Below are 15,045 nucleotides of genomic sequence, written 5' to 3'. Positions count from 1 at the left end.
TATGTTTTTCAGAAAAACATTGAAAGATTCAGGAGCTCATCTGCTCATGACCTTCTGTGGCTCTGTCTCAGAAGCTCTGTCGCTGTGGCTCTGTCTCAGAAGCTCTGTCGCTGTGGCTCTGTCTCAGAAGCTCTGTCGCTGTGGCTCTGTCTCAGAAGCTCTGTCTCAGAGGCTCTGTCTCTGTGGCTCTGTCTCTGTGGCTCTGTCTCTGTGGATCTGTCTCTGTGGCTCTGTCTCTGTGGCTCTGTCTCTGTGCCCTGTCTCTGTGACTCTGTCTCTGTGGCTCTGTCTCAGAAGCTCTGTCTCTGTGGCTCTGTCTCAGAAGCTCTGTCTCTGTGGCTCTGTCTCTGTGGCTCTGTCTCAGAAGCTCTGTCTCTGTGGCTCTATCTCTGTGGCTCTGTCTCTGTGGCTCTGTCTCTGTGGCTCTGTCTCTGTGATTCTGTCACAGTGGAACCATCATTATGTTGTTGTATATAACTGACAGTAATACACAGTGGAACCATCATCATGTTGTTTCTATATAACTGACAGTAATACACAGTTGAACCATCATCAACATGTTGTATATAACTGACAGTAATACACAGTGGAACCATCATCATGTTGTTGTATATAACTGACAGTAATACACAGTGGAACCATCATCATGTTGTATATAACTGACAGTAATATACAGTTGAACCATCATCATGTTGTATATAACTGACAGTAATACACAGTGGAACCATCATCATGTTGTTGTATATAACTGACAGTAATACACATTGGAACCATCATCATGTTGTTGTATATAACTGACAGTAATACACAGTGGAACCATCATCATGTTGTTGTATATAACTGACAGTAATACACATTGGAACCATCATCATGTTGTTGTATATAACTGACAGTAATACACAGTGGAACCATCATCATGTTGTTGTATATAACTGACAGTAATACACATTGGAACCATCATCATGTTGTTGTATATAACTGACAGTAATACACAGTGGAACCATCATCATGTTGTTGTATATAACTGACAGTAATACATAGTGGAACCATCATCATGTTGTATATAACTGACAGTAATACACAGTGGAACCATCATCATGTTGTTGTATATAACTGACAGTAATACATAGTGGAACCATCATCATGTTGTATATAACTGACAGTAATACACAGTGGAACCATCATCATGTTGTTGTATATAACTGACAGTAATACATAGTGGAACCATCATCATGTTGTATATAAATGACAGTAATACACAGTGGAACCATCATCATGTTGTTGTGTATGACTTACAGTAATACATAGTGGAACCATCATCATGTTGTATATAACTGACAGTAATACACAGTGGAACCATCATCATGTTGTATATTACTGACAGTAATACACAGTGGAACCATCATCATGTTGTATATAACTGACAGTAATACATAGTGGAACCATCATCATGTTGTTGTATATAACTGACAGTAATACACAGTGGAACCATCATCATGTTGTATATAACTGACAGTAATACATAGTGGAACCATCATCATGTTGTATATAACTGACAGTAATACACAGTGGAACAATCATCATGTTGTTGTATATAACTGACAGTAATACACAGTGGAACCATCATCATGTTGTATATAACTGACAGTAATACACAGTGGAACCATCATCATGTTGTTGTATATAACTGACAGTAATACACAGTGGAACCATCATCATGTTGTTGTATATAACTGACAGTAATACACAGTGGAACCATCATCATGTTGTATATAACTGACAGTAATACACAGTGGAACCATCAACATGTTGTATATAGCTGACAGTAATACACAGTGGAACCATCATCATGTTGTATATAACTGACTGTAATACATCGTGGAACCATCATCATGTTGTTGTATATAACTGACAGTAATACACAGTGGAACCATCATCATGTTGTATATAGCTGACAGTAATACACAGTGGAACCATCATCATGTTGTATATAACTGACAGTAATACACAGTGGAACCATCATCATGTTGTTGTATATAACTGACAGTAATACACAGTGGAACCATCATCATGTTGTATATAACTGACAGTAATACACAGTGGAACCATCATCATGTTGTTGTATATAACTGACAGTAATACACAGTGGAACCATCATCATGTTGTATATAACTGACAGTAATACACAGTGGAACCATCATCATGTTGTATATAACTGACAGTAATACACAGTGGAACCATCATCATGTTGTATATAACTGACAGTAATACACAGTGGAACCATCATCATGCTGTTGTATATAACTGACAGTAATACACAGTGGAACCATCATCATGTTGTATATAACTGACAGTAATACACAGTGGAACCATCATCATGTTGTATATAACTGACAGTAATACACAGTGGAATCATCATGTTGTTGTATATAACTGACAGTAATACACATTGGAACCATCATCATGTTGTTGTATATAACTGACAGTAATACATAGTGGAACCATCATCATGTTGTTGTATATAACTGACAGTAATACACAGTGGAACCATCATCATGTTGTTGTATATAACTGACAGTAATACAAAGTGGAACCATCATCATGTTGTATATAACTGACAGTAATACACAGTGGAACCATCATCATGTTGTTGTATATAACTGACAGTAATACACAGTGGAACCATCATCATGTTGTATATAACTGACTGTAATACATCGTGGAACCATCATCATTTTGTATATAACTGACAGTAATAAACAGTGGAACCATCATCATGTTGTATATAACTGACAGTAACACACAGTGGAACCATCATCATGTTGTATATAACTGACAGTAATACACAGTGGAACCATCATCATGTTGTTGTATATAACTGACAGTAATACACAGTGGAACCATCATCATGTTGTATATAGCTGACAGTAATACACAGTGGAACAATCATCATGCTGTTGTATATAACTGACAGTAATACACAGTGGAACCATCATCATGCTGTTGTATATAACTGACAGTAATACATAGTGGAACCATCATCATGTTGTATATAACTGACAGTAATACACAGTGGAACCATCATCATGTTGTTGTATATAACTGACAGTAATACATAGTGGAACCATCATCATGTTGTATATAACTGACAGTAATACATAGTGGAACCATCATCATGTTGTATATAACTGACAGTAATACACAGTGGAACCATCATCATGTTGTATATAACTGATAGTAATACATAGTGGAACCATCATCATGTTGTATATAAATGACAGTAATACACAGTGGAACCATCATCATGTTGTTCTATATAACTGACAGTAATACACAGTGGAAACATTATCATGTTGTATATAACTGACAGTAATACATAGTGGAACCATCATCATGTTGTATATAACTGACAGTAATACACAGTGGAACCATCATCATGTTGTATATAACTGACAGTAATACACAGTGGAACCATCATCATGTTGTATATAACTGACAGTAATACATAGTGGAACCACCATCATGTTGTTGTATATAACTGACAGTAATACATAGTGGAACCATCATCATGTTTTATATAACTGACAGTAATACACAGTGGAACCATCATCATGCTGTTGTATATAACTGACAGTAATACACAGTGGAACCATCATCATGTTGTTGTATATAACTGACAGTAATACACAGTGGAACCATCATCATGTTGTATATAACTGACAGTAATACACAGTGTAACCATCATCATGCTGTATATAATTGACAGTAATACATAGTGGAACCATCATCATGTTGTATATAACTGACAGTAATACACAGTGGAACAATCATCATGTTGTTTTATATAACTGACAGTAATACACAGTGGAACCATCATCATGTTGTATATAACTGACAGTAATACACAGTGGAACCATCATCATGTTGTTGTATATAACTGACAGTAATACACAGTGGAACCATCATCATGTTGTATATAACTGACAGTAATACACAGTGGAACCATCAACATGTTGTATATAGCTGACAGTAATACACAGTGGAACCATCATCATGTTGTATATAACTGACTGTAATACATCGTGGAACCATCATCATGTTGTTGTATATAACTGACAGTAATACACAGTGGAACCATCATCATGTTGTATATAGCTGACAGTAATACACAGTGGAACCATCATCATGTTGTATATAACTGACAGTAATACACAGTGGAACAATCATCATGTTGTTGTATATAACTGACAGTAATACACAGTGGAACCATCATCATGTTGTATATAACTGACAGTAATACACAGTGGAACCATCATCATGTTGTATATAGCTGACAGTAATACACAGTGGAACAATCATCATGTTGTTGTATATAACTGACAGTAATACACAGTGGAACCATCATCATGTTGTATATAACTGACAGTAATACACAGTGGAACCATCAACATGTTGTATATAGCTGACAGTAATACACAGTGGAACCATCATCATGTTGTATATAACTGACAGTAATACACAGTGGAACCATCATCATGTTGTTGTATATAACTGACAGTAATACACAGTGGAACCATCATCATGTTGTATATAACTGACAGTAATACACAGTGGAACCATCATCATGTTGTTGTATATAACTGACAGTAATACACAGTGGAACCATCATCATGTTGTTGTATATAACTGACAGTAATACATAGTGGAACCATCATCATGTTGTATATAACTGACAGTAATACACAGTGGAACCATCATCATGTTGTTGTATATAACTGACAGTAATACACAGTGGAACCATCATCATGTTGTATATAACTGACAGTAATACACAGTGGAACCATCATCATGTTGTTGTATATAACTGACAGTAATACACAGTGGAACCATCATCATGTTGTATATAACTGACAGTAATACACAGTGGAACCATCATCATGTTGTTGTATATAACTGACAGTAATACACAGTGGAACCATCATCATGTTGTATATAGCTGACAGTAATACATAGTGGAACCATCATCATGTTGTTGTTTATAACTGACAGTAATACATAGTGGAACCATCATCATGTTGTATATAACTGACAGTGATACATAGTGGAACCATCATCATGTTGTATATAACTGACAGTAATACATAGTGGAACCATCATCATGTTGTTGTATATAACTGACAGTAATACACAGTGGAACCATCATCATGTTGTTGTATATAACTGACAGTAATACACAGTGGGACAATCATCATGTTGTTGTATATAACTGACAGTAATACACAGTGGAACCATCATCATGTTGTTGTATATAACTGACAGTAATACATAGTGGAACCATCATCATGTTGTATATAACTGACAGTAATACACAGTGGAACCATCATCATGTTGTTGTATATAACTGACAGTAATACACAGTGGAACCATCATCATGTTGTATATAACTGACAGTAAAACATAGTGGAACCATCATCATGTTGTATATAACTGACAGTAATACACAGTGGAACCATCATCATGTTGTTGTATATAACTGACAGTAATACACAGTGGAACCATCATCATGTTGTATATAACTGACAGTAATACACAGTTGAACCATCATCATCATGTTGTATATAACTGACAGTAATACACAGTGGAACCATCATCATGTTGTATATAACTGACAGTAATACTGACAGTAATACACTGTGCAATCAGTGGAACCATCATCATGTTGTTGTATATAACTGACAGTAATACACAGTGGAACCATCATCATGTTGTTGTATATAACTGACAGTAATACACAGTGGAACCATCATCATGTTGTTGTATATAACTGACAGTAATACACAGTGGAACAATCATCATGCTGTTGTATATAACTGACAGTAATACACAGTGGAACCATCATCATGTTGTATATAACTGACAGTAATACACAGTGGAACCATCATCATGTTGTTGTATATAACTGACAGTAATACACAGTGGAACAATCATCATGCTGTTGTATATAACTGACAGTAATACATAGTGGAACCATCATCATGTTGTTGTATATAACTGACAGTAATACACAGTGGAACCATCATCATGTTGTATATAACTGACAGTAATACACAGTGGAACCATCATCATGTTGTATATAGCTGACAGTAATACACAGTGGAACAATCATCATGCTGTTGTATATAACTGACAGTAATACACAGTGGAACCATCATCATGTTGTTGTATATAACTGACAGTAATACATAGTGGAACCATCATGCTGTTGTATATAACTGACAGTAATACATAGTGGAACCATCATCATGCTGTTGTGGAACCATCATCATGTTAACTGACAGTAATACACAGTGGAACCATCATCATGTTGTATATAACTGACAGTAATACACAGTGGAACCATCATCATGTTGTATATAACTGACAGTAATACATAGTGGAACCATCATCATGTTGTATATAACTGACAGTAATACACAGTGGAACCATCATCATGTTGTTGTATATAACTGACAGTAATACATAGTGGAACCATCATCATGTTGTATATAACTGACAGTAATACATAGTGGAACCATCATCATGTTGTATATAACTGACAGTAATACACAGTGGAACAATCATCATGTTGTTGTATATAACTGACAGTAATACACAGTGGAACCATCATCATGTTGTTGTATATAACTGACAGTAATACATAGTGGAACCATCATGCTGTTGTATATAACTGACAGTAATACATAGTGGAACCATCATCATGCTGTTGTATATAACTGACAGTAATACACAGTGGAACCATCATCATGCTGTTGTATATAACTGACAGTAATACATAGTGGAACCATCATCATGTTGTTGTATATAACTGACAGTAATACATAGTGGAACCATCATCATGCTGTTGTATATCTTAGGGGTGTGTCTTGGCTATAAAAGACCTTTGTACTTTTGTCTCTTTGCTCTCAGCGAATAATTTGATCGTGATTCGTCGACCAGCCATCATTATCGTAGAGACTCAAACGATTCACTTTATATGTCTGTGTTGTATTGACCTGCTCCCTTATTAATAAGTGAATAAAGATTTCGTTTAATTGTAATTCTGACTTGCGTGATAAGTTTGTCTCTCTTCATTTGATAGTAAACCACAGGTTTACGAGAAGAGAGAGAGAGCAAGAGAGAAGGTTTTTTCCCTCAGCCAGAATAATTCACAGCTTTATGTTATTAGCGCAGAAGTTTGGGAAATGATTGAGATATTTTCTTGAAAAAATATTGTCTAATGTGGGAGTATTTCTCATAGTCGAGGAGGATCTCTGTCTCTACCCGTTCAGTGTTTTGTCTTTATTTTAGTATGGTCAGGGCGTGAGTTGGGTGGGTTGTCTATGTTAGTTTGTCTATGATTTTCTATTTCTGTGTTTGGCCTGGTATGGTTCTCAATCAGAAGCAGCTGTCAATCGTTGTCCCTGATTGAGAACCATATTTAGGGAGCCTGTTTTCCTTTGTGTTTTGTGGGTGGTTATTTTCTGTTTAGTGTTGTACCTTACAGGACTGTTCGTTGGGTTTTCAGTGTTCATTAGAATATTTAAACTATGAACACTTACCACGCTGCACCTTGGTCCTCCTCTCCTTCCCCAGACGACACGCGTTACAGATAGACACTCCTCTTTGGGCGGCCATGTCTATTTGGGTCTCCCTTTTTCTTCAGCCAATTGGATTGGTTGCTGAGGCTGTGTTTGGTCCCATTGGCCCATTGTACATGTTTAACTATGGTATTCCCTCATTTGAAGGAGTGTCTGCTGGTCTGATTCATGACCTTTTTCTGGAAAACCACGACTTTGGTTTTCTGAAAGTTGATGTTCATTGTCCAGTTGATGCTGTATTCCTAAATAATGTTGAGTTCCTGTTGACCTTGATCTGTTGGTGACCGTAGGACAAGGTTATCTGGGTACAGCAGGAATCTGTCCATGGGCTGCAGATCGGTCTCTCTCTCTCTCTCTTCTCTCCTCACCTGTCCTCTCTCTCCTCTCCTCACCTGTCCTCTCTCTCTCTTCTCTCGTCACCTGTCCTTTCTCTCTCTCTTCTCTCCTTACCTGTCCTCTCTCTTCTCTCCTTACCTGTCATTTCTCTCTCTCTTCTCTCCTCACCTGTCCTCTCTCTCTCTTCTCTCCTCACCTGTCATCTCTCTCTCTCTCCTCTCCTCACCTGTCATCTCTCTCTCTCTTCTCTCCTCACCTGTCATCTCTCTCTCTCTCTCCTCACCTGTCATCTCTCTCTCTTCTCTCCTCACCTGTCATCTCTCTCTCTCTTCTCTCCTCACCTGTCATCTCTCTCTCTCTCTCCTCACCTGTCCTCTCTCTCTCTTCTCTCCTCACCTGTCATCTCTCTCTCTCTTCTCTCCTCACCTGTCATCTCTCTCTCTCTCCTCTCCTCACCTGTCATCTCTCTCTCTCTTCTCTCCTCACCTGTCCTCTCTCTCTCTCTCTCCTCTCCTCACCTGTCCTCTCTCTCTCTCTCCTCTCCTCACCTGTCCTCTCTCTCTCTCTCCTCTCCTCACCTGTCCTCTCTTTCTCTCCTCTCCTCACCTGTCATCTCTCTCTCTCTTCTCTCCTCACCTGTCCTCTCTCTTTCTCTCCTCTCCTCACCTGTCATCTCTCTCTCTCTCTTCTCTCCTCACCTGTCATCTCTCTCTCTCTCTTCTCTCCTCACCTGTCATCTCTCTCTCTCTTCTCTCCTCACCTGTCATCTCGCTCTCTCTTCTCTCCTCACCTGTCATCTCTCTCTCTCTTCTCTCCTCACCTGTCCTCTCTCTCTCTCTCTCCTCTCCTCACCTGTCCTCTCTCTCTCTCTCCTCTCCTCACCTGTCCTCTCTCTCTCTCTCCTCTCCTCACCTGTCCTCTCTCTTTCTCTCCTTCTCTCCAGGTGGTGGACGTGGATGAGAACCTGTTCTCTCCATACTTCTCTGAGTTTGCTGTGCGGGGCAGTGTGAAGGAGAACAGCAGAGTAGGGACCAGTGTCCTGGTGGTCAGTGCTAGAGACGAGGGGGGAGACAGGGTCGTCAGGTACTCTGTCAGAGGAGGCAGTGGGATCGGCAGCTTCTCCGTCGATGAGGAAACAGGTATGCACCATGATGAATTCCTGTAAAGGTGTCAGCATGCTTCAGTTTACTGAGTGTTAAACCCTGTATTATCAGCATATTCTACAGTATTTAAGAAATATACTTGTTACAGGTGTTCTTACCTTCAACAGTGTTATCCTGTGATCAAGCCATCAATGTTTTGTGGTTCTGTAAAATTGTTAGCTAACGGGTTAGCAATTAGCATGTTTGACATTTCAGTGGAAATACTACTTTCATCTTTTTTTGATGAGCGGATCAGCTAAAAAATACATCCTGTATTATCGGCATACAGTTATCGGCCACCTTACTATTTTGTTCAATTACAAGATATATCCTTTTCATTTTGTTTAAAGGTTCCTAGATTGAATCCCCGAGCTGACAAGGTAAAAATCTGTCGTTTTGCCCTTGAACAAGGCAGTTAACCCACTGTTCCTAGATCAGTTATCCCACTGTTCCTAGACCAGTTAACCCACTGTTCCTAGGCTGTCGTTGTAAATAAGAATTTGTTCTTAATTAACTTGCCTAGTTAAAATAAATGTAAACATAAAAACAAGACAAAAAAAAAAAAAGAGGCACTCGTGTCTGGAATATTTACTAGATAGTTGACTAGTTGCCTTCCGGTTAAAAAATAAATGAATCTCGTCAACTTTTCATTGCGTAGCCCGGTGCTCCCACCTGTGAACTCTTAAAAATGGTTCTTCAACAACATTTTCTTCAGTGTTGCAGCTAAATAAGGTCTCATAATTTGTTTTATAGATGAATCTTATGTTTTGAGAAAGTAGATAACAGTTTAATAATAAAATATAAATGAATTTGAATAATTTACGTCAAATAAAACTTTAATTCCAGTGACGTGCATTGACATAAAAAATGAAAACACTGTTGGAGTTTGTGTGGCAGAGAAAAGTAAACGAAATAATACACAGATGGGCTGAATAAATAAATAGATCATATTTTAGACATAAATAATTGCATATGAAAACAAACAATTAAATCTCGACTTCCATCACAATAAAATACAGCTCCCCCGTCACCTCTGGATCCCCCTGCAGTGGAACCAGTGCTGACAGAAGTCACTGCAGTGGGACCAGTGCTGACAGAAATCACTGCAGTGGAACCAGTGCTGACAGAAATCACTGCAGTAGAACCAGCGCTGACAGAAATCACTGCACACCCCTGCAGTGGAACCAGTGCTGACAGAAGTCACTGCAGTGGAACCAGTGCTGACAGAAATCACTGCAGTGGAACCAGTGCTGACAGAAATCACTGCACACCCCTGCAGTGGAACCAGTGCTGACAGAAATCACTGCACACCCCTGCAGTGGAACCAGTGCTGACAGAAATCACTGCAGACTCCTGGCACCAGAGGAGAGAGGCGAGAGGAGAGAGACGAGAGGAGAGAGGCGAGAGGAGAGAAGGGGAGAGGAGAGAGGCGAGAGGAGAGAGACCAGAGGAGAGAGACCAGAGGAGAGAGACCAGAGGAGAGAGAAGAGAGGAGAGAGACGAGAGGAGAGAGAAGAGAGGAGAGAGACGAGAGGAGAAAGACCAGAGGAGAGAGACCGGAGGAGAGAGACAAGAGGAGAGAGACGAGAGGAGAGAGACGAGAGGAGAGAAGGGGAGCAAAGGGGAGAGGAGGGGAGATAGACGAGAGGAGAGAGACCAGAGGAGAGAGACCAGAGGAGAAAGACAAGAGGAGAGAAGGGGAGCAAAGGGGAGAGGAGGGGAGATAGACGAGAGGAGAGAGACCAGAGGAGAGAGGAGAGAGGAGAGAGGAGAGAGGCGAGAGGAGAGAGACCAGAGGAGAGAGACGAGAGGAAGAGAGACGAGAGGAAGAGAAAGACAAGAGGAGAGAGACCAGAGGAGAGAGACGAGAGGAGATAGATGAGAGGAGAGACGAGAGGAGAGGAGAGAGACGAGAGGAGAGAGTAGAAAGACAAGAGAGAAAGACAAGAGGAGAGAGACCAGAGGAGAGAAGGGGAGCAAAGGGGAGAGGAGAGAGAAGAGACGAGAGGGAGAGACGAGAGGAGAGAGAGACGAGAGAGAGAGCGAGAGGAGAGAGGAGGAGAGAGAGAGGAGAGAGGCGAGAGGAGAGAGGCGAGAGGAGAGAGGCGAGAGGAGAGAGGCGAGAGGAGAGAGGCGAGAGGAGAGAGGAGGAGAGGAGAGAGACCAGAGAGGAGAGAGACAAGAGGAGAGAGACAAGAGGAGAGAAGGGGAGCAAAGGGGAGAGGAGGGGAGATAGACGAGAGGAGATAGACGAGAGGAGATAGACGAGAGGAGAGAGACCAGAGGAGAGAGACCAGAGGAGAGAGACCAGAGGAGAGAAGGGGAGCAAAGGGGAGAGGAGGGGAGATAGAGGAGAGAGACGAGAGGAGAGAGACGAGAGGAGAGAGACCAGAGGAGAGAGACGAGAGGAGAGAGATGAGAGGAGAGAGACCAGAGGAGAGAGACCAGAGGAGAGAGACCAGAGGTATTGCGTCAGACAACAACATTGACGAATACGCTGATTCGGTGTGCGAGTTCATTAGAATGTGCGTTGAAGATGTCGTTCCCATAGCAACGATTAAAACATTCCCTAACCAGAAACCTTGGATTGATGGCAGCATTTGTGTGAAACTGAAGGCACGAACCACTGCTTTTAATCAGGGCAAGGTGTCTGGTAACATGACTGAATACAAACAGTGCAGCTATTCCCTCCGCAAGGCTATCAAACAAGCTAAGCGCCAGTACAGAGACAAAGTAGAATCTCAATTCAACGGCTCAGACACAAGAGGCATGTGGCAGGGTCTACAGTCAATCACGGACTACAGGAAGAAACCCAGCCCAGTCACGGACCAGGATGTCTTGCTCCCAGGCAGACTAAATAACTTTTTGCCCGCTTTGAGGACAATACAGTGCCACTGACACGGCCTGCAACGAAAACATGCGGTCTCTCCTTCACTGCAGCCGAAGTGAGTAAGACATTTAAACGTGTTAACCCTCGCAAGGCTGCAGGCCCAGACGGCATCCCCAGCCGCGCCCTCAGAGCATGCGCAGACCAGCTGGCCGGTGTGTTTATGGACATATTCAATCAATCCCTATACCAGTCTGCTGTTCCCACATGCTTCAAGAGGGCCACCATTGTTCCTGTTCCCAAGAAAGCTAAGGTAACTGAGCTAAACGACTACCGCCCGTAGCACTCACATCCGTCATCATGAAGTGCTTTGAGAGACTAGTCAAGGACCATATCACCTCCACCCTACCTGACACCCTAGACCCACTCCAATTTGCTTACCGCCCAAATAGGTCCACAGACGATGCAATCTCAACCACACTGCACACTGCCCTAACCCATCTGGACAAGAGGAATACCTATGTGAGAATGCTGTTCATCGACTACAGCTCGGCATTCAACACCATAGTACCCTCCAAGCTCGTCATCAAGCTCGAGACCCTGGGACTCGACCCCGCCCTGTGCAACTGGGTTCTGGACTTCCTGACGGGCCGCCCCCAGGTGGTGAGGGTAGGCAACAACATCTCCTCCCCGCTGATCCTCAACACTGGGGCCCCACAAGGGTGCGTTCTGAGCCCTCTCCTGTACTCCCTGTTCACCGACGACACAACAGTGGTAGGCTTGATTACCAACAACGACGAGACGGCCTACAGGGAGGAGGTGAGGGCCCTCGGAGTGTGGTGTCAGGAAAATAACCTCACACTCAACGTCAACAAAGCTAAGGAGATGATTGTGGACTTCAGGAAACAGCAGAGAGAACACCCCCCATCCACATCGATGGAACAGTAGTGGAGAGGGTAGCAAGTTTTAAGTTCCTCGGCATACACATCACAGACAAACTGAATTGGTCCACTCACACAGACAGCATCGTGAGGAAGGCGCAGCAGCGCCTCTTCAACCTCAGGACGCTGAAGAAATTCGGCTTGTCACCAAAAGCACTCACAAACTTCTACAGATGCACAATCGAGAGCATCCTGGCTGGCTGTATCACCGCCTGGTATGGCAACTGCACCGCCCTCAACCGTAAGGCTCTCCAGAGGGTAGTGAGGTCTGCACAACGCATCACCGGGGGCAAACTACCTGCCCTCCAGGACACCTACACCACCCGATGCTACAGGAAGGCCATAAAGATCATCAAGGACATCAACCACCGAGCCACTGCCTGTTCACCCCGCTGTCATCCAGAAGGCGAGATCAGTACAGGTGCATCAAAGCTGGGACCGAGAGACTGAAAAACAGCTTCTATCTCAAGGCCATCAGACTGTTAAACAGCCACCACTAACATTGAGTGGCTACTGCCAACACACTGTCAATGACACTGACTCTACTCCAGCCACTTTAATAATGGGAATTGATGGGAAATGATGTAAATATATCACTAGCCACTTTAAACAATGCTACCTTATATAATGTTACTTACCCTACATTATTCATCTCATAGGCATACGTAGATACTGTACTCTATATCATCGACTGCATCCTTATGTAATACATGTATAACTAGCCACTTTAACTATGCCACTTGGTTTACATACTCATCTCATATGTATATACTGTACTCGATATCATCTACTGTATCTTGCCTATGCTGCTCTGTACCATCACTCATTCATATATCCTTATGTACATATTCTTTATCCCCTTACACTGTGTATAAGACAGTAGTTTTTTTGGAATTGTTAGTTAGATTACTTGTTCGTTATTACTGCATTGTCGGAACTAGAAGCACAAGCATTTCGCTACACTCGCATTAACATCTGCTAACCATGTGTATGTGACAAATAAAATTTGATTTGATTTGAGGAGAGAGACCAGAGGAGAGACGAGAGGAGATAGACGAGAGGAGATAGACGAGAGGAGAGGAGAGAGGCGAGAGGAGAGAGACCAGAGGAGAGAGACGAGACGAGAGAGACGAGACGAGAGAGACGAGAGGAGAGAGACCAGAGTAGAGAGACAAGAGGAGAGAGACCAGAGAGAGAGAGAGATGGCTGTTTCATAGAATGTCCTAACAGCCAACCACAGCAGCTGATCACTGAGAGAGAGATGGCTGTGTCATAGATCATTTTGAAGGCAGCAGCATAGAGAGACTGGTTAAATAGACCATGTTGGAGCATAGAGAGACTGGTTAAATAGACCATGTTGGAGGCAGCACACAGAGAGACTGGTTAAATAGACCATGTTGGAGCATAGAGAGACTGGTTAAATAGACCATGTTGGAGCATAGAGAGACTGGTTAAATAGACCATGTTGGAGCATAGAGAGACTGGTTAAATAGACCATGTTGGAGCATAGAGAGACTGGTTAAATAGACCATGTTGGAGCATAGAGTGACTGGTTGAATAGACCATGTTGGAGGCAGCACATAGAGAGACTGGTTAAATAGACCATGTTGGAGGCAGCACATAGAGAGACTGGTTAAATAGACCATGTTGGAGGCAGCACATAGAGAGACTGGTTAAATAGACCATGTTGGAGGCAGCACATAGAGAGACTGGTTAAATAGACCATGTTGGAGGCAGCACATAGAGAGACTGGTTAAATAGACCATGTTGGAGGCAGCACATAGAGAGACTGGTTAAATAGACCATGTTGGAGGCAGCACATAGAGAGACTGGTTAAATAGACCATGTTGGAGCATAGAGAGACTGGTTAAATAGATCATGTTGGAGGCAGCACATAGAGACACTGGTTAAATAGACCATGTTGGAGGCAGCACATAGAGAGACTGGTTAAATAGACCATGTTGGAGGCAGCACATAGAGAGACTGGTTAAATAGACCATGTTGGAGCATAGAGAGACTGGTTAAATAGACCATGTTGGAGGCAGCACACAGAGAGACTGGTGGAATAGACCATGTTGGAGCACAGAGAGACTGGTTAAATAGACCATGTTGGAGCACAGAGAGACTGGTTAAATAGACCATGTTGGAGGCAGCACATAGAG

General features: G+C 41.9%; 1 protein-coding gene across 1 annotated transcript in view; it reads left to right on the top strand.

Moving 5' to 3' along the window:
* Positions 1 to 15,045, top strand: part of LOC112240034 (protocadherin Fat 3-like) — a 316,631-nt gene that overhangs the window by 50,349 nt on the left and 251,237 nt on the right. The window contains exon 17 of the mRNA XM_042311250.1: positions 8,917 to 9,112. Within this exon, the coding sequence (XP_042167184.1) occupies positions 8,917 to 9,112 (196 nt within the window). The remainder of the gene's footprint in view (positions 1 to 8,916; positions 9,113 to 15,045) is intronic.

The sequence above is a fragment of the Oncorhynchus tshawytscha genome, linkage group LG33 (assembly GCF_018296145.1).
Source record: "Oncorhynchus tshawytscha isolate Ot180627B linkage group LG33, Otsh_v2.0, whole genome shotgun sequence".
NCBI lineage: Eukaryota > Metazoa > Chordata > Actinopteri > Salmoniformes > Salmonidae > Oncorhynchus > Oncorhynchus tshawytscha.
This window is presented reverse-complemented; position numbering and strand designations above follow the sequence as displayed.